The sequence below is a fragment of the Trypanosoma rangeli genome (assembly GCF_003719475.1).
Source record: "Trypanosoma rangeli strain AM80 chromosome Unknown Tra_15.4_contig_00001, whole genome shotgun sequence".
Classification (NCBI taxonomy): domain Eukaryota; phylum Euglenozoa; class Kinetoplastea; order Trypanosomatida; family Trypanosomatidae; genus Trypanosoma; species Trypanosoma rangeli.
In genome coordinates this window covers 117,339-135,866 of record NW_021705745.1, presented here as the reverse complement: position 1 = coordinate 135,866, position 18,528 = coordinate 117,339, and the positions used below count along the sequence as shown (strand labels likewise).

General features: G+C 49.2%; 10 protein-coding genes across 10 annotated transcripts, besides 10 other annotated features; all 10 read right to left on the bottom strand.

The window, feature by feature from the left end:
• Positions 1–164: 164 nt before the first annotated feature.
• Positions 165–200: a sequence feature (GA-rich).
• Positions 201–250: 50 nt separating this feature from the next.
• Positions 251–2,293, bottom strand: TraAM80_00062 (200 kDa antigen p200; the record flags this gene model as incomplete). Its single annotated transcript, XM_029377157.1, has 1 exon — positions 251–2,293. The coding sequence occupies one exon, from the start codon at positions 2,291–2,293 to the stop codon at positions 251–253; it is 2,043 nt and encodes a 680-aa protein (XP_029243047.1).
• A 34-nt stretch (positions 2,294–2,327) lies between these two features.
• Positions 2,328–2,352: a microsatellite.
• A 129-nt stretch (positions 2,353–2,481) lies between these two features.
• Positions 2,482–2,510: a microsatellite.
• A 71-nt stretch (positions 2,511–2,581) lies between these two features.
• Positions 2,582–3,556, bottom strand: TraAM80_00061 (putative radial spoke protein 3; the record flags this gene model as incomplete). The annotated part of the gene is made up of 1 exon (XM_029377156.1): positions 2,582–3,556. The coding sequence occupies one exon, from the start codon at positions 3,554–3,556 to the stop codon at positions 2,582–2,584; it is 975 nt and encodes a 324-aa protein (XP_029243046.1).
• Positions 3,557–3,690: 134 nt separating this feature from the next.
• Positions 3,691–3,721: a microsatellite.
• Positions 3,722–3,790: 69 nt separating this feature from the next.
• Positions 3,791–3,820: a microsatellite.
• A 162-nt stretch (positions 3,821–3,982) lies between these two features.
• Positions 3,983–5,620, bottom strand: TraAM80_00060 (uncharacterized protein; the record flags this gene model as incomplete). The annotated part of the gene is made up of 1 exon (XM_029377155.1): positions 3,983–5,620. The coding sequence occupies one exon, from the start codon at positions 5,618–5,620 to the stop codon at positions 3,983–3,985; it is 1,638 nt and encodes a 545-aa protein (XP_029243045.1).
• Positions 5,621–5,715: 95 nt separating this feature from the next.
• Positions 5,716–5,750: a microsatellite.
• A 178-nt stretch (positions 5,751–5,928) lies between these two features.
• On the bottom strand, positions 5,929–7,716 carry TraAM80_00059 (uncharacterized protein; the record flags this gene model as incomplete). Its single annotated transcript, XM_029377154.1, has 1 exon — positions 5,929–7,716. The coding sequence occupies one exon, from the start codon at positions 7,714–7,716 to the stop codon at positions 5,929–5,931; it is 1,788 nt and encodes a 595-aa protein (XP_029243044.1).
• A 7-nt stretch (positions 7,717–7,723) lies between these two features.
• Positions 7,724–7,759: a sequence feature (A-rich).
• Positions 7,760–7,835: 76 nt separating this feature from the next.
• Positions 7,836–7,876: a microsatellite.
• Positions 7,877–7,999: 123 nt separating this feature from the next.
• TraAM80_00058 (phosphatidylinositol glycan, class P) lies at positions 8,000–8,428 on the bottom strand (the record flags this gene model as incomplete). The annotated part of the gene is made up of 1 exon (XM_029377153.1): positions 8,000–8,428. One exon carries the CDS (start codon positions 8,426–8,428, stop codon positions 8,000–8,002), a length of 429 nt encoding a protein of 142 aa, XP_029243043.1.
• Positions 8,429–8,537: 109 nt separating this feature from the next.
• Positions 8,538–8,631: a microsatellite.
• A 56-nt stretch (positions 8,632–8,687) lies between these two features.
• TraAM80_00057 (uncharacterized protein) lies at positions 8,688–10,577 on the bottom strand (the record flags this gene model as incomplete). The annotated part of the gene is made up of 1 exon (XM_029377152.1): positions 8,688–10,577. The coding sequence occupies one exon, from the start codon at positions 10,575–10,577 to the stop codon at positions 8,688–8,690; it is 1,890 nt and encodes a 629-aa protein (XP_029243042.1).
• Positions 10,578–10,581: 4 nt separating this feature from the next.
• On the bottom strand, positions 10,582–11,301 carry TraAM80_00056 (uncharacterized protein; the record flags this gene model as incomplete). The annotated part of the gene is made up of 1 exon (XM_029377151.1): positions 10,582–11,301. The coding sequence occupies one exon, from the start codon at positions 11,299–11,301 to the stop codon at positions 10,582–10,584; it is 720 nt and encodes a 239-aa protein (XP_029243041.1).
• Positions 11,302–11,714: 413 nt separating this feature from the next.
• TraAM80_00055 (uncharacterized protein) lies at positions 11,715–14,909 on the bottom strand (the record flags this gene model as incomplete). The annotated part of the gene is made up of 1 exon (XM_029377150.1): positions 11,715–14,909. The coding sequence occupies one exon, from the start codon at positions 14,907–14,909 to the stop codon at positions 11,715–11,717; it is 3,195 nt and encodes a 1,064-aa protein (XP_029243040.1).
• A 582-nt stretch (positions 14,910–15,491) lies between these two features.
• TraAM80_00054 (uncharacterized protein) lies at positions 15,492–15,902 on the bottom strand (the record flags this gene model as incomplete). The annotated part of the gene is made up of 1 exon (XM_029377149.1): positions 15,492–15,902. One exon carries the CDS (start codon positions 15,900–15,902, stop codon positions 15,492–15,494), a length of 411 nt encoding a protein of 136 aa, XP_029243039.1.
• Positions 15,903–16,219: 317 nt separating this feature from the next.
• Positions 16,220–17,854, bottom strand: TraAM80_00053 (WD domain containing protein; the record flags this gene model as incomplete). The annotated part of the gene is made up of 1 exon (XM_029377148.1): positions 16,220–17,854. The coding sequence occupies one exon, from the start codon at positions 17,852–17,854 to the stop codon at positions 16,220–16,222; it is 1,635 nt and encodes a 544-aa protein (XP_029243038.1).
• A 631-nt stretch (positions 17,855–18,485) lies between these two features.
• Positions 18,486–18,528: part of a microsatellite that runs on past the window's edge.

Genomic DNA, 18,528 nt, shown 5'->3' with positions numbered 1-18,528 from the left:
CACAAAAATGAGTCACTTTCCTCGCAGCTACATTTGAAAGCACTCAAGGCAAGAAATAAAAAAAAAACAGTGGGAAGTCAAAGCAAACTAACATGAGAATACTGACTGACTGAAAAGGACAACATACACGAAAGGCATCCAGAGCTACCCCAAGGAATGTGCACCTCTCGCCTTTTCTCTCTCTCTCTCTTTCTCTTTCTTGCCCCATTTTTATTCCCCCTCACCATCCTTAAAAAAAAAAAAATGTTCCTCATCGCATACGAGGCCTAGAAGAAGTCTCTGCAAGTTTCTCGTGAAGTGCCATAAAAGTTCCGTTCTTGCTGCAGGGATCGACATGATAGTGGCCACCATCTTCCTCTCCACCGCTCGTCTTCAATTCATCCCAGCTCGAACTTAACCTGTGAAGACGCGTTCCACGTCCGCTAGATAAGTTAAACGGCGTAATGACGGTGCTGTTACCTCCGTTGCACTGGAGGCCCCGCCCAAGGTTGTTGTACCTTGACTCCTGCTCCCTGAGCCGCCGCCTCGCCTCGGACTGGCGTTGCAAATACGCCGACACCCCTGACACACGTGCTTCCACAGGCTGCTGCGCCGCCTCACGGGTGGCTTGTGTTTGACGTCGATGCAAGTACTCGTCTGTGCACGTCCGCGGACGAAATGTACAGGCGCAAAGCTCCTCCATCGCTAAGCGCTGTTTCTGCTCGCGTAGTTGCATCTCTCGATCCTCCATGGCTTGCCTTTGTCGATCATAAAACTCGGCAGCCTCATCAGGGTGGACACATTTGGACTTGCGCGGGAGACTCCCTCCATCCTCTTCTTTTTCCTCTACAGACGTCGTCTCAAAAAAAGAGTGATGCCGAGCGTAGCGACCACGGGGAGCAGACGCGAGACGTTTCACCACATCCTCTTCGCGTTGTGTGCGGGCAATAACGTAGGCGGTTCCAGGTGCTAACTGAGGGCGGAAGGGGCACTCGCGAGACTTGATATTATCTTCTATGCGTTTCTTTGCCTCTGCTCGAATCTCCTGCGCACCCAGATAAAGTCGCTCCACCTGTCGCTGTATCATCTCCTGGCTGACCCGCGGCACCTCTGCTCGTTCACTCTGTTCAAGAGCAGAGACAAGGTTTCGCTGATGCTCCTCCTTTACACGCTGGTAAATCTTTTGTCGTCTAATAAAATCTTGTTGGAATAAGCCTCTATGTTGTCCATGGTGAATCCAGCTCTTCGTAAGCGGGTTGGTGGTAGGCTTGTGCAAGCCGTTAGACTCTTTTATTTGTCTCTGCACCGTCTCTGCATGACGCTGCTGTTGACGGCGCATACCCTCCTCATAGAGAGCCAAACCCCGATCACGCACATTTTTATTCGCCTTCAACGTACGATCAATGGCGTCAGACATGGTACACACCTTGGGACAAAAGCTGTGCTCCTTGAGCAGGGCTTGCTGCGCCACCGCACGCTGCGTCTCACGCTCTATAAGAAGCCGTTTAGAACGCTTCGCAATGTCACTTTGGGGTTTCTCTCCTGAAACATTGCTGTGGGTGCGCCGGACCGTGGCCTTTTGACGCAATTCTTCCATCTCCTTTTGCTGCCGCTGTTGCTGTAACAGACGACGACTCTGCTCAACGGACTTTCCATAGTGCAGTAGTCTCTCTTCTACAGGAATCCTCGTCCGATCTGAGGCAAACGGCACATGCTGCTCGGGAACGGAGTTCACCCGTGGGCGAAAAGCATGCTGCAATGCTTCTTCTTCACTCCGCTTTTTTTCTTCAGCAATCAACGCTAGTCGGGCCTCACGCTCCTTCGCAAGGTTTGTAAGACGCTCAAATACAGGCACATGTCGTTGTTTGTAGTCCGCGGAGGCAAAATTCCCGTGTACTTCATTCTCATAGCCGCGTGATATACCCAAGCGGGGCTGAAAGGTGCACTCTTTATTTAGCTCCTCCTGCAATAATCGTTCCCGCTCGTAGTCTTTCATGGCCCGAAGTCGCTCCTCCAACAGATGACGCTCCCACGAGCCTAACGGATAATGCGACACAGCCGGCGATTCCGTCGCCGACTGCAGTTCCTCCTCACACTGGCAGTCAACACCGCTGCTGCTCTGTGAGGAGTTATGGACGGTTGTGGGTGCATCACCAGTCGCGTAAGACATCTTCTGCACACGCTTCAACTGCCCAGCCATTCTTGTTGGCTCAAAGCCGAAGAGGGAGTAAGAGAAAAAGTGAGACATGGAGACAACGGAGAAGCAGGCAAAGGTTTGAAAAAAGAAACGAATACCAATAGAGATGCAAAACATAAATCCAAGAAGCGAGAAGAACTCCCTAATACAAATATATATATATATATATATATATAGTAATAATTCCGCCCATGTGAATCCGTTTCTGGCGACGTGTCCCTTTCCGCTCGGGGAGTGAAACGCACACATACATCATACACGGGAAGACACTCAGTACAGTTCACAAGGATGGGCAGCTCATTGTCAAGAAAAAAAAAAAAAGAAAAAAAAGAAAGGAGGGATAAAGGGATTTCGTCAAGTGAATTTACATTGTGGAAAAACAATGAGTGCTCCGTACAAACATAACTACACTGCAGTAGGTTTAATTATATTTTGCGCAAAAGCCGAGGCCTGCAGCACTGACTTCCGTTTTTTTTCGTTCTCCACAGCTTGAAATTTCTGATGTGCCAGTTGCTTATTGCGCTTCTCTTCCTCCTCGAAGATAAACTGCACAATGGCCTCAACGTGTTCAGCTTCCGCTGCCTTTAGCACACGTCTCCGCTCGTCACAGGTATCATTGAAATAGGCCACTGTGACGTGTGGGCAATCAGTGTACTCCTTGGCAAGCTGCATCACGCGCTCAATCTCCTTAGCAGTAGGCTTGTACTGCGCATGGTGTGCCAGCATGAGTAGCAGCGGCACCTTCACCAGGCCGAGTGACTTTCGCAGCGTTTCCGTATCGCCGCGGAAGCAGGGGCACCATACAGCCTCCTGCAGTGTCGGAAATCCCCCGCTGGAGAGACGGGCAGGTGTGATGGGGATATCGTAATAATTTACCATCGCACGGGAGTCTTCATGTCGACCCTCCTCGAGAAGCTTTGTAACAATTTCCTTTCGTTCGGCCTCCCCCTTCGGCGTGAAAAGTGGCATCTCGGGATCGCATACAACGCCGTGGAGAACGACACGCGTAATGAACTGGGCGTTGCGGCCATTCTCAAGTAGTTCAAACACCACCTGAGCCCCCGTACTTGTCCCGAATATGGTAACTTCCTCCATACCATGTTTCTTCACAAGGATTTCGAGGAGATCGTCCACATCTTCAGCATCGTGAACGTGGTCTTGTGCCCCAAACCCAACGCGGCAACTCGCGAGCTCTGTTTGCACGAACAACCACTCACCCTCAAGCATTTTCACTAGCTCTGGGAAGTAGCCAAAGGTGAGGAAAGACTCACACTGCCCCCCGATCCACAAGATGCAGCGTCGGGCACGCCCTCCCATCACAAAAACAGGAAGTTTGCAATAGGGGTCCTTGTAAAAAGTGAACATCGAACCTGCATACATTTTCCCTCGCTTTTCTTCTTATTCTTCCACTTAATCTGATGCCTATAGGGAAGTTATTGGAGGCAAATAATATTTCTGTAAGCGTCACTGTCGCTGGTAAGATAATGTGAAAGATTAAAAAAAAACACGCAAACAATAAACAAAATAATTAAATAAATAAATAAAGAGTAAGACATGCAATACAAGGTACACCATTATATATTATATTATATGCACAAATAATATCGAGCATCAACACACACACACAAACAAACAAGCACATACGCCGCATCACAACCAAACTTCAAACATGTTTATCCTTCCAGTAACCTCCTCCCTCTCCTTTTCGTTGAGACACACACAAGGATATCTACGCACACGCATATACCACAGGACGACACGAAAATAATAAAAAAAAATACCACTGAGGTCAGAAGTTAGCAAGATCTAAATCAAACCAGGTGCAGTGCTAGGCTCTACTGCACCTCTTTGAAGTAGGATCTGTAATTCCTCTGGCATATCCGGCGTAATATCCTTTACAAATTGTAGCACACGCGAAGCCATGGCCTTGTACACAAAGTCATCTTCACATCCAAGACGTTTCATGTAACGATTTGCCCTTTCAATATCTAAAAGGCTCATTGAACGAGCCATTGGTGCTAGATGGGAACCGAGCACCCGCACCATGGACGGTGGACACTGACCCGTAATGCTGAGTCCCATAAGGATGGGCTCCAGCAAAGACCAGTCCTTAAACCCGTAACGAAAACCTGTTTCAGCGGCCTGAATGTAAAACTCAGGATCGGCGTAGCCAAGGTTGGCCAAACCGCGCGTAGCACCTGCAAGAGGTTCAGGTCCCATTAAGTCAAGCCGAAGTCGGGCCTGTTTACCAAACATTTGCACGAGTGGATGCTCTCGCGCTGGAGGATAAAGTCCGATAAGGTTAAGAATGTCGCCAAGCTGGTTTGGTGATAGGATGCGAGTACATTCCATGGCACGGTCCAAAAGAGCCTTCATAAGGGGCCCAGAAGGGTGCGGAACAGTGCTGCAGATATCTATAATGGGTGCAATGTTTCGCGGATCCATTTTCGCTGCATACCGCATTGCACACGATGCCATTGTACCAAACATAGTGTCACTAAGTAGATGTAGGCGTTGCAGCGCAATAAACGCCTGAACCAGTTCCTTCTCTGAAAGATCCGTTGCAACTTCTACGAGAGCATCTGCGTAAATCTCCACATGTTCAAGTTGCCTGTAATTCATTGTTGTAAAGCATACAAGGTAGTTTGTGAGCGTTACCGCATCCATGTTCTCTACGTGCTCTAAACCACACTCCACCAAACGACGGAAGATCATTAAAAATTTTGGGCCCAGAGCGTTTAGAGCGTAAAGAACATTAACATAATCTTCTGGCTGAAATTCACCCATGCGCTCCTCCACTATTTGAAACACGCGGCGAAGAATGGTGTGCGATACCCCTGGGCAGTATGCAAGACTCATAGCGGTGAGTGATATATCAAGCGGACTCAAATCATCACTAAACTCAATGATGCGTTTTGCCAGCTTACCAAGAAAATCCGTACTTTGGCACTTCAGGCGTGCCAACTCTGTGACTGTAAGCGAAAGCTGCGTTGGGCTAAACTCATCAAGGATCGGAAACATCAGCTTCAGCACCGTGTTCATCTTGCGTTCATCACGCTGTTTCATGATATTCATGGAACGGAGTACCATAATGAGCGACTCTGGTGATACAGCCTCTTCCTCCGGTACAGCCACCTCCTTCGGTGAACTGATGATGCCCACCTTGCGGAAGGTGTCAGCGATAAGGTTCGCCTGAAAAGGTGAGAGGACTGTCTGGTCGGAGCGGCGAAAGGCATCATGGAGGCCTCGCATGAAGTCCGGGTCTTGTGTCATGCCAATGGTGTCCATATTGTACGCCGTTGTGCACACCTGATAGATGTCCTGCGCCGTAAACTCCACTAGGTTCAGCTTGCAGCGCTGGAATATGTGATCAAGCGGAGCCGGTCTTACGGCCACTGTGGTGGCAAGAGCGGCTGGAGCAGCCCCTGAGAGGGCACTGAGCATCTCCTAGAGTCTTCTTTTCACAAATAAAAGGTCCAGATTAATGGTGGTGTTTTGCGGCAAAGGTAAAACCAGTCAAGCACGGACAAATAAATAAGCAATAAGCAACAAGCAACAACAACAACAACAACAAGTGTAGAATGCGAAGGCTACACTTAAGATAGACGGCCAATAGTCGTGCAAGGCAAAAGGGAAAAAATTATAGAAAAAATATATATAATGAAGCGAACAAACAAACAGCAAGGGCAAAAGTCACGCTTGGTGCCGGGAAACACGTCACACGGTTAACGGTAACCCCCTCCAAAGAGACGCTATGTGAAGTCATCAGCGGCATTGGTGTAACCACGCCGAGTCCAACGACTTCCTGCTTCGCGCTGCAACTGTTTGGCGCGGCGAAATATCATTTGATGAACATTCTTGTCTTTCACACCAAGCTGCGTCAAAAGCCTACGAGTCTCAGCAAGCTCTTCATCATTCATGGTGGGTGCCAGGCTTAAAATTCCTTTCGTGATCATGTCTTGACCTCGCACATCCAGCACGACTTCTCGCGAGCACCACTTCATCAGACTAGCCAACTTGTCAAAGCTTCGGAAGCCACCTTTACTCTCTTGCAGAACCAATACCAGTGTATAGAAATCGTCTGAGAACAGGTTAATCTGGGCGAGGCTCAATACCACCTGCTCCAGTGCTTCTCTATCAAAAAATTCAGCACGGAGGGAAGCGGCGAAGGCAAGTGCTGCAACGCATGCGTTACCCTTTGCTGGAGGGTAACTCGAGAGTAGGTCTAAAATAAACGTTAACTGTGTTATCGACAGCTTGCCTGCGTCTGTCACCAGTCGATTCATCAACTTGGCCATAATGCCGCTAGTATCAATAGGAAGCACGGAAAGGATGTCCATAAGGGCGTCAGCATGACGAATATCTATGGTGCAAACGACACCTTCCACCTTGCTCAGAAGCTCTGTAAGTCCTGGAGTCCCAGCAGAGATACTGAGGTCAACGGCAGACTGTAGAAGTGCAAGTAGATCACGTTCAGGAATATTCTCTAAATGTTTAGAGGCGTCCTCAAATATTTTCATTACCGCTGGGTGACGTGATAAATTATAACGCGCAGCCACAATTAATAATGCTCGATGGTACAGTATGCCGTCCTTCTCAGAGAAATGGGACACAGCCCGTGCTAGAAGCTTGGGAGCCATACGTGCAGGAGCAGAAGCAATCTGTGGTTGCCTCTCAAGTGCCATGGCGACAAACTGGATCTGTTCTCGATGGAACCTTTCCATTTGAGCCTCAATTTGATTGACAAAAGCGACCAGAGAGTCATGACTCTGTAATTTGCTCAGGTTAAAATAGGTTCGGCACAGCTCGGATGAAGAGAGCTTTGACGCCACCTCGCAGCTGCGGCGAGCAATAAGATTTGTAAAGGTGTAGTCCTGATAGTTAATGATAGCGAGTGCCCTTACTAGAGATGCGACTTCAAATGGCTTCATCTGACGAAGCTGTAGCTCTAGAGCCTTGCAGTGCTTGTGAATTTTCTGGGTCCCATCAGTCCCTATAAAGTTGGTAGACTGATACTCCTGAACCACCTCCCAAATGGCAGCAATCCGCCCCTCAACGGCCAGCGCCTCATCGGACCGAATCGCCGCGTCCCTCTTTGCCACGACTGCATCATTTGCATTATCTGCCGCGAGGGCATTTGCAGAAGTTTCACTCGCCGTCGCCATCGTCATCGCCTTCGACCACTTCTGATGCTGTTTGCCAGCTACAGCCATCCCAGCAGAGTTCGTTGTACTCGTTTCTCCATCCTCCACGCGGCAGGGGTAGGAGTTCAGAACAGCACATGGGAGAGCGGCGAAAACCCCATCAATAAATGTTCGCTGAAACGGTGTCACAGCGTCTGGCCCCATCTTTTGGTACTCCGCGTGCAGCCCAGAGAGAAAAGGCTGGTTCTTCTGCAACAACAGTGCGTCGTTCTTTGCTTTGAGGAGGGCGCAAATTCTGTAAACATCCTCGGGTTCTAGTCCTACTCGGCGTCTACTGACCGCGTCGATTAACATCGCAAGAACCCTTGACTGCCGCCAATAAATTGAGCGTCGCATTCGTCTGTCTGTTCTTTGCTTTTATTTTTTCGCCTTTCTTTTCCGGCTGGATAAAAACTTCCTTCAGTTGATCATGCGGGCAGCAGTGGGGGAAAAAACCTCAGCATGTCTCCTCCCCCCACCCAAAACAAAAAAAAACAACAACACACACACACACACAAATAATAATAACAAATTAAAAAAAAAACAATGGCCCTCACCCGTCGCTCAAAAAAGACTTGCATCCAGGACACATGGAGCAATAATTTACACACGGCTGGCAAAAAGAGTGAAAAAGACAACATCAGTTCCACGGCTGGAACAGTAGTCGACTCGTCACACTCACTGGGATTTCGGTGAGTGGGGGAACACTCTCCTTCGCATCGGACAGGGTCTCAAGGCTGTGGTAATCCTCCTTCGCATCCGCGTCTGCAACAGAGAATCCATCGGTAAGGGGATTAGTCCGGTACAACACCAAAAGAAAGGACATGGAAAAGTAGTACACCACTGACATGACAAGAATAGCCGGCAACGCCACGGCCCAATATTTATCAGGATAGTAGTTGAGCAGGGTCCAGTCAAGCAAATGCTCAGGTAGAAACGCCCAAAGAAAATACATCGCAAACACCATGAGGATTAGGAGCCAGGCAATAAAGCCTTTACTCGCGACATGGTGTCCCTTGGTGATTCCCGCAGACGCACACTCTACTGGTGCTACGGACTTGAGAGACATGGTACCCCGCTCACTATCCGCCTACCCCCTAAAAAAAAAAGACACACACGTCTTCTAGGTGAAAATCCGTCCTTTTGGCGGTAACTCTTGCGCACGGAGAAGAATTCAAAAAAAAAAACAGGCATAAACACAGGAAACAAAACAAAACAAAACGAAGAGAACAAGAAAACACCAACCCAACTATCCAAGAAGAACAAAGCAAAGATATTCCAAATACATTAGTGGCGTCAAGCTTCTCTAGGCTTCAAGGTGACGCTCCTTAGTAATAATAAAAAGATCTCTCGCTATCCAAGAAAACATCTGGGACTGAAGAAACATCAGTTTCAGCACGTTGCCCACTATCATCCGTGCGGCAATCGGCGTCGGAACGAAGCAAACGTTTTGGATCCGGCCCCTCGCTGACAGTAGAAACCCCGTCAGTCGCTGACCAAGCATCGTCATGCCGTAAAGGATTGTCTTTCTTCATTGCCTCAAGTCTACTTGTTAAGCATCGAATTAGCGTCTGTTGCTTTTCAAGCGTCAGTAAAAGTGAGTGACGATCAGAGGTACCTGAGAGGAGTGAAGGATCCACTACCGAGAAATCTTGCATCAGGTCCCTTAGTTCAGTCTCACGGAATTCACGCACGTTTGAACGATGTTGTGGGTTTTGTCTCATCAGAAAAGTGCAACGTTGCAGTTCCGCTGAGGTTAGAACTGTCTGGGAAGGTACGACACTCTGCTCTGTTCCAGTATCAGGAGTAATGGGAGACACACCCTGACTCTCCACCTCCTCTTGCCATTGTGGGGGTGAATGGGGACGCGATAAGCTCGCAGCAGTAAAGGCGCTCGTCATCTCTCTACTCGAGTGCAGAGCACCCAGCCTCCCGATTAAATTGACAGGAAATGAACTCTCTGTCGTCGTGCAAGATGCCACCGTTCTCACACCATTATGCTTATCCATCATGGTGCTTGTCAAAGGAGACAACATGCCCAACTTTCTCTCACCTGAAAACAAAATAGGATCGTACCGATCGCAGGCTCTTCGTAGTACTGTTTCCATCGAAGGCGGAGGATGAAGCTCCTCATTGCTGAAAGTCAGGATATTTGCAGCACCGGCAGTGGCAGTCGGGGAATAGGCGGAAAGAGGTAAAACCGTCGCACTCTGCTCGTTGGATGTGGAGAACGAATGCAAAGGATTCACAACGATTGGCTCTTTAACGCTGACCACCTTATCACCTTCCATAATTCCATCCGTATGCTTCACAGAGAAGTCAACCAACTCCGTCGTTGGGCATTTTTCGGGCAACGACCTGCACTCCACAGTGAAACGTTGTGAAGGGGTTCTAGATAAAACATACCCGGCGTTACTGGACGTAGATGATGTTGTAATTGCCACTACAACTCCTGGCGCGTCTGAATATGTTGAGGGACATAACTTCAGTGGACTGCCATTAGACTTTGGAGGCACCAACACCACATTGCCCGCCTCATGCAGTTGCAGGCTCGCCATCATTACATCGTACTGACGTCGGCTGTGAGCAGAGGGATAACTTCTACTGCTCCTGGATGAAGGCCCACCATTCACCTCGCCTCCGTCCCACATACTACTGGTGCCATCACCTTTTTCTGTAGGGTACTTGTTCAAATTGACTTCTTCGTTTTCCTTCTCACACACTGAATCCATAACATCCTGCGATTGCACTTCCGTCAGAGGCATACAATCAACATCCTCTCCGCGGTCGACACGCAGTGAGGTGATAGACTGGCTAACGGGTGGCCCTCGCTCACTTTCCCCACGTTCTTGTGAGTCTTCTGCCTGTGTCGCAAGCACCGCAAAAAGTTCCTCGACAAACCTAAGCACATGCAACTGAAGTACGACGGCTCCATACTGTTCCACTTCATCTGCGTAAAGGCATGGCCATAATCCAAGTTCTTCCGATACACTCAACACAGAACCCCAGTTTTGCAGCCGACCTTTTTGACAATGTGAGGCTGTCTTGCTATCCCCTGCGCTAGTGCAGACACGCGTCAGTGGGAGAAGAGCTTGCTTGTAAAAATGTACAGCAAGCCCAAGAACAACACCACTCTGCACAGTGTGGTAGAAAGAATCTCTAATTCCATTCGCTGCAACTTGGTACAGCTCACCATCTATAATATTTTTCTCGTGCATTACTTTAAGCAGATGAGAGATCCAAAACAAAAGTCGTGTCTTCTATACTTTCTAAGGTTCCCCTGCACGTGGGATCCAGAAACCGGACGTGCGCCACGATATCATTCACTGATAGAAGTGAGCAGCAGTAATGTAAGATGAGGGATCGTGTGAGTAACACATGCGCTTGTAGAGCAAAAGAACATCCAGTAGAAAGGCCTTTTGCTATAGAAAGGTGCAGATCAAAAAGGCTTTGTTCTCCATGCGCTGAAGCATCGGCTTTACCTCCCAGAGAATCTAGCAACTCTTCTTCCGTCAAAAGCCCTTCCGCAATAAGCCAGCGGATGCACAAGAAATGAGCCTGGCACACGTTCCTTGCACCTTGTAATTGGAACAAACTAGAATCATCACTGCCGTCCGTAGAAGTACTCATCACACCGGAGTCAGGTGACGTCGTCGCGCGCAGCAGGAAGGAGTGCATAGTGGGCGGACAATGACCCAGTACACCCTCAGCCACGAGCAGGTACACGATCCCTTCCTGCGCCAACGCTAGGGCATCACTAGACACCTCTGCCAGAGACTTTACCGGGGCATAAGATCGTGAAACATCACGTTCGGCCTGTCTAGCACGCTCAAGGACGTTTGCGTAGTGCGCCTCCAGCACAGGATCAAGACGTTGCACAGCGTACGACAACACCCAACGCAGGTTGCATACAAATTCGATAACAGAAAGAGTGGCACTCATGCCAGTGTGAGATGCTGTATTGTGTCTTAATATACCGCGGTTTATCTTCTTCTTCACCCCTCCTTTCCAAAAATTGTGCTCCCTCTGCGTCTAATGGCTATACCGTGTGATGCACACATATCAGCCACTCCCTAAAGTGAACTGCATCAGAAAGAACAGACAGTATGCAAACACAAAGACACACACAAAATAAGAAGACGGGAAAGGTGACAAAACATTTTACCTGAAATTTTGTGTATACCAAAAATAAGAAAAAAATGTCAACAAAGGAAAGAAAAATAAAAAATAAAAAGAGCAAGGCTAGGGGAGGTGAGATGAGCTGAAACATCCCCACCCCCAACTCCAATCCCTCTTCTTATCACCCACGCTTCGGCAAATGTCCCTTGACAAACCCATTGTGGATTCATCTATGGTCATCTATGCCCTCTTTCAAGTGTCATGCTCAGTCTTTCATGGGGCGGACGTGGCAACCGGTAGGCCGTAGAGCCACGGGAACGAAGCAATACAGTTCCTGCAGACGAGTGTTCGTCATGGTCACTCGAAGGTCGCCGTCTCTGCGATGGGGCATGAACGTTTGTTGGCCACTTCGTCTCGCTCTGACTCCCAGGCACAGCGTCGTCAAACAGGTTATCATATAAGGGACTTCTAACTGGCACAAATGAGGACAAAGCTGGAGGAGTTGGTGGCTGCCCACCTGTTAAACGCTCTTGATGATGCTCTGACCAATGGGTTTCATTCACTCCACGAGTTGCACAGCTCTGCATCGTGCGGTACACCTGCACAGGACCGCGTGACACTATAGGTGTCCGTGGAGTTTTTATAGCCATCTCTAAGGGACTCCGCGCTGCCGTCACCACTGGTGGAGTTGTTACTACAGGAATCGAGCCACTCTCACCCTCCCCTGACTGCGGAGAACTCTTTTTTTCGGCCTCTTCGATGGCCCGCTTTGCCTTTACAAGGCGTTCACGAGCAGCTTCTTCGAGGCGACGGACCTCATGATCTGTCAGGGATTCCGCCAACTTCCAGTGCCTTGTCTCCTTCTCCCTGAGTTCCGCAAGGTCGGCAACTTGAACGCGCGTGGAGATGAGTTCCTCCTTAAGCGCTTCTAAACGGTCTGCATGCTGGAGATGCTTTTGCGCTGCCTGAATTCGAACCACATTTTTCAGTTCACGCGCCCGTTGCTTCTCCTTTTCACGAGCCACTTCGTTTTGCAAATGATCGTTCGCCATGATGAGTTGGGCGGCAAATTCAGCACGTCTCTTTTCAACAAACACATCTTCCAGCACCTCGGCCTCCGTCATCTGCTCGCGAATACCCTGAAGTTCACGGCAAAGTTCCGCTTCCTGCCCTTCGTGCTGAAGGGACTGCTGAAAATCCGCCAACTTTCTGGTAATCGTCTCCTTGTTAATTTTCCATGCAACAGGATATGCATAGTCGACGAACGAATGGAGTTCCCTATACGGTTCAGTCAAATCTCCCGTGGGATATCGGCCATACAGACCATAGGCTTCCGCAATGACTTTGTTGACATTAATAGATTGTGCTGCGCTAAAAGCGGCCAAAAGCTCTTGATGTTCATACAATTTCATTAGCTTTGCACGAAGACTTACAAGCCACCGTACATGGAAAAGGAAAAACCAAATTGGCCTGTTGAAGAAGACGTGGTCCATCACTTGTAACCATGCTGCAGTGGTGAGGATATCGGTGTCGAACGATTTCAGCAGTTCCCAGCCCCATTCTTCAGCCATGACTCCACATTGATCGAGGTGGCTGTGCAGCTCTGCATCCTCGGTACGAAGCAGCTGGTTGAGTAATGCGGTGAGAGCAACTGGATGTTGCGGGTAATATTGAAAGAACTCCTGTCCCCAATTGGACAAAACAACAAGGACAACCTCCACCGTCGATTGTATGTCATCCCCGTATACTTGCAAAAAGGGGTAAACAATCATGGGCAAAAAATGAATCACAGCAAAAAAAGGCACATGCCACGCCAATATTGACAGGACATTCTCCATTGCAGTTCGCATCTTTTTGTTGGCCAAAGGAAAAGGCCTTAAGAGAGAATGAACTGATCTATGCGTCCCTTTGCTGAGAAGCTGAGTGTACTGTGGGGCCGTAAAGCGTCGCTCTGAGAGTTGCAGAAGAAACCGCCAAATAAGAGATCGAAATTTCTCTGGAAACATTCCATAGCTCATAAGCAGACGTTTCAAATACTTCATGTTGGCGGCCCGAGATGCCCTATCCAAGAATGGCCTCTGCGATAGTTCGTTTTCCTTCATCTCATTCGCACCCATCTCGGCACCTGCCTTTCTTCCCTTGAAAGGCGCTTCAAATTTATGGGATGAGGCTACACAAGTTCGGCTTCCAACTTCCTTGGCAGCTGTAGCTGCAGTAGATGGACGCAGAAGATCCACCTTTACCCATTTAGACACTTGCTGTTCGCTCAGATGAATGGCGGGACGCGGAAGGGTGGTGTCCCTAATACTTTTCTGCTCCTGTTCTGCGGGTCCCGTCGCACGAGTGCTCTCTCCTTGCCGCAGAAAGGGATATAGCTGCTGCGGCAATGCCGGATTTGGGTCTGCACCATTCCACTTTGTCCGTCGCAGGTAGTACTGACGAGCTATGGGAAGATAAAAGAGAGTCAACTGATTGCCACGCAAAAACACACCAAAGGACGGACCTGATACGCTAAAAGATGCAGGGCCTCTACACGCCACACCACTGCATGATGCAGCCATTGCAAAGGCCACGCTGTAGTTACTGACCAACAAAAAAACAACGGTGCCATCTGTTAGTTCACAAGCAAGAAGATCGTCGTTTATAATTGAGAGAGAACGCGTTGCCGCAGGTGCCGTAGAAAGCTGAACACAACAAATAGAAGACAAATCTGGGATTTTCAAGAAACCGACAGTTGCATTCGAAAATCCAAGAGCGATATACTTTTGGCATGCCGCTGCTGTGCGTGGACGCATCTCAACCTTTACGGTGTTTATTGGCATTAAAGTAAAAGTGTCCCATGTCCTGACGACTCCAGAATTCTCCACCGTCAAAAGAAGGTTCGCCTCGGCGTGCACGCTCAAAAAGTCATGTATCGCGTCTGCTGTCGTTATGTGGCTATGCACTTGACACGCCATTTGTGTGGCGTCCCATAGAGCCAATGCATCTCGCGAAATGGTGGCCAACCAAGAAGAACCCAAACCAACCGGAGCATGCATCATATGAACAGCGTGAAGATGCGGTGTCTTCACTCTTTGAAGAATGCGGCTCGTCCTGCAATCCAACCAAACAAGGCTCAAATCCTCCGTTGCACACACAAACAGTGGATTCGCCCCGTTGCCACAACGTGCCATTGAGGCGATTGGATACTCAAGAGCCGCGAAGAGTTTCACAGCGTTCTTGCGAAGAGAAAACAGATACACAAGCCCCTCACTACTGCTCGCGTAAAACGTCGCCTCGTCCGTGGGGTCAAAGACGACATGAGTGAATCGCGTTGTCCCCTTGTCGACTAGAGTGATTTCCAGAATCTGCCCTGTCGACCGCGTCACCTTCCCTCTGGCTGACGGCCACAGGGCCGTCATAATGGTATTCACATCCAGCACCACGGACATGAGACTCACCTCTAAATCTATTACTTCAACAACACGTAAGAGAACCTCAGATGTTCCTTTCGGTGACTGTGGAAACCCTCTAAGTCACACTGTGTTCCTCAACTACACAAAGGAATGAAAAAAAAAAGAAAAGAGGATCAAAATGAAACAGATAGAGAAGACAAAAGAAAAACACATTCCTTCAAAACAATCAAAAGAAAAAAAGTATTGGACCCGTGCTGGCAAAAACACTGCATACTTTGCTGTTGATGTTATGTAGGCGACAAAGAGAAGAAGAGATTTGCCTTACCAAACAAGCCCAGGAGCAGCACAGGCTAGAATTTTTGACAGTGCCCGTCAATGTGGCAGTCACTCGTATTGATGACGACTATGTATGTACATGGTATGCGTATACACTGAAAGAAAGAAGATACACTTCTCTCACGCTGTTTCCTACCGCTGTTGTTTTCTCGGGCGTCATGGGTCTTTTCATTTATTTCACACCTCGCGTATTTACCTTTTTCTTTCCCACCGCCTAAGGTCCATTTTCTTTCACCTTGTGTATGTGTCTTTGCGCTGGTGCTTTGAGGAGCGAAGGGACACTCAGCGTGATAAAGAGCCCTTCGCACTGCGGAGTATAGCAGCCGATGCTGCGCCACCTCCATCCTCGGGGACAAATGATACTAGTACCTTTCGCTGCGGCTCTTCCTTTGCGTGACCGTGCACGACGCGTTTGTAAATGTTTCTGCAGCGGTTCTCGTAGCAGTGTGGGCACCATCGGTTTGTGCCGGCGCAATACTTGCACGGATTGAGACAGACGGAACACTTCTGGAGGTGCGGATAGGCGTTGCAGGTGGTACGCTGATGAACGCAGCCAGCCGCATGCTCGATGGGTGCTACCTTCCTTTTTCCTTTCGGCGGCGGGCGGTACGTGTCTACGCCGCAGCCGCACAACTCCTTTGGAGGCTCCTTCTTCTTCTTGGGGGGGCGCTCAGCTGCTTGTTTGGGCGGCATTGCGTCACACGCCGCTGGAGCTACCACTGCGGTGGCAGCACCCACCCCACAGGAACAACAGAGGAATGAAAAAGAAAAGCGGCAGCCACAGTGAGAAAACAATACTCAGGTGGGATAGCAGAAGGAGTGAAGCAGGATAGAGAGGAAACAACAACACCCAAAACAACGTCGTAAAAGGCGGCAACTGCAAACCAAACGCCGGCCACAGGAACCTTCATTATTTTATCACACACCAATTCGCCTCACTCGTCTTATTTCGTTGTTACGTGCACTACCTCCTCTCCCCCCTCCCCCCAAAAAAAGGGATATGAGGTACTTTAGGAATTCAAGTCCCCAAAGAAGCCATGCACACGCCGCCTTCGCTTTTCAAAGGAGAAATTCACCTTCTTTCGCTTCTCAGCCTTAAGCCACTTCGCCGCAGCGACGCGCTCCCGCCTCTTCTGACGCTCCGTCTTGGGTTCCTCCCCCTCCTCTTCCTCATCGCTGTCCACGTCATCGTCGAAATTATCCCCGTCTTCTTCATCCTCACGTCGTCGCTTAGTTTTCTTCGTGGTCTTCACAGGCCTGCCACAGTCGTTGTTGTCGTCGTCGTCGTCGGTGCTTGTTTCGGTTGCTTCCATCTCTTCCTCCTTCTCCCGCTCCTTTTCCATCTCCCTCAGCACCGTCAAGTGCCCCTTCTCCGCCTGCGAGCGCAACGTATCCAACTCACGCTCATTTGATAGAAAACGCACATCAACAAAGTCAATAATATTATCCGTTCCGCAGACTGCGAGTATTGCTGAGTCGTGACTCAATCGCATTCGGGTGATTCCCTCATTACCTCGTTGGCGGCGCACTGCCGTGTTGGCGTGCCCGCCACTGCTCTTCCCACCAATCGAATTGTTGTGCGAGTAGGTAAAGTCTCTGGCACTGAGCTGGCACAGGTTGCGGCGCACAGGGTACATCTGAATCACACGAACCAGACCGTCACATGCCCCAGTAAGGATGATGTTGTGGTTAAACGTGCTATCAGGGTTGTTGAAGGAGATGATGCTTTCACACTCCGCTGGATGCCGCTCGAGAATGTCATATGGTCGTCTCCAAGAACCGAATTTCCACACGGGGAGGCCTCCATTTGGGGTTCCACACACAATGCTGGGGATGAAGGTGCTTGTGTTGTTCCCTGTGTTGTTTACAAACGCAAAGCAGCTCAACTCATCCTTACGCTTCTCACTGTAGTCACGGATTTTTCCCCCACGCAGATCAAACACCCCGAGACAAGTATCACCACTGCTTGAGACAAGCTCTTGAATATCGGAGAAGTAAATCATCTGTGAGACGTAATCACCATGCTCATGATAACAAAAAGCCGGCGTCCGCTGACGCATGTCCCATATAGCAATCAAACCATCATCATCACCTGTAGCCAACAAATTCACATCACATACATTTAGTGCAGAGATGCCAAACTTGTGGGGGTTCTTATTCTTCTTGGACACCTTTGCCAATGGAGCACTCTTACTACTGGTTTTCCTATTACCAGTCAGAGTTGTTATCTTCCTTTTTGTAGTCCCGTCGTCAATATGAATCGCGATTTGCTCCGCCACACAGTCCAACACACTTATAGTGCGATCACTGCTTGCCGTCACTAGATAATTCCCATCTTCGGTAAACTCCATGGCGGATACAGAGCCCTTAGGGTGCATGCGGAGATTGTACGGATTTGTTTCCTGCAAGGTCTCACCTTTAAAGTACTGTTGCGTAATAGGTCGCCGCCTAGTCTCCGTCGTGCGATACTCGTGCACCTCCACCTCACCCGTCACGAGACCCGCAGCAAAAAGTGGCAGCAGCGGATGCATCGCAAGGTCAATCACGGGGGCGCTAGTGAGCAACGAGGGTGGCACAGTGGAAGCAGAACCGTCTCCGAAGAGCACATCATCGGCACCTCCACCGGTGGTGGTGTCAAGATCCATTTGTGTTATCTTTTTTTTTGTTTTTGTTTTAAAGGAAAGTTGTACGTGCGTTCAGTAGCAACAACGCGTCCGGCCAAACATACCAGCCACGCACTTCCTCTCTCGTGCTGCCACAGCTACTGCTGGCATCGGAGGAGGGGCGTAGGGAAGAAACAGATATGTAGAGGAGCCAACAGCAGACGAGTCAACATCGTCGAAGGCAAAAACAGCCACCGCCAATCAACGAAAAACGTGAAGTTCAATGGTATTGGAAGGTAAAAGTGAGTGGGCAAAGACGCGCATCAAACATAACGGTTTCCTTTCATTCTCCCCCCGCTTCAGATGCTTCTTCTTTTTGTCCCACCAGCAGCCCCCGTCCGCACCCACAGCCGCCGGCACTAGCAAAAACAACAAGGCGCCGCTCAAGCCAGGCTGACCCAAGCGTCGTCGTTGACGTTGCAGCGCACACCATCCCCGACAGCAGGAGCAGCAACAAAGCAGAGCACACAACAAAAATACCAACATGCACACAAAGCAGAAAACAAAAAAAACACCTTACTAGACGAGTAAAACACAATCACACCCAGACCAATACATCAGGGGCCACCATAGCCACACAATGCTATGTGACTCGTGCCACGCCGTTTCCATTAAAACAAACAAAAAAAGAAAGAAAAAAAAAAGAAACTTACCGA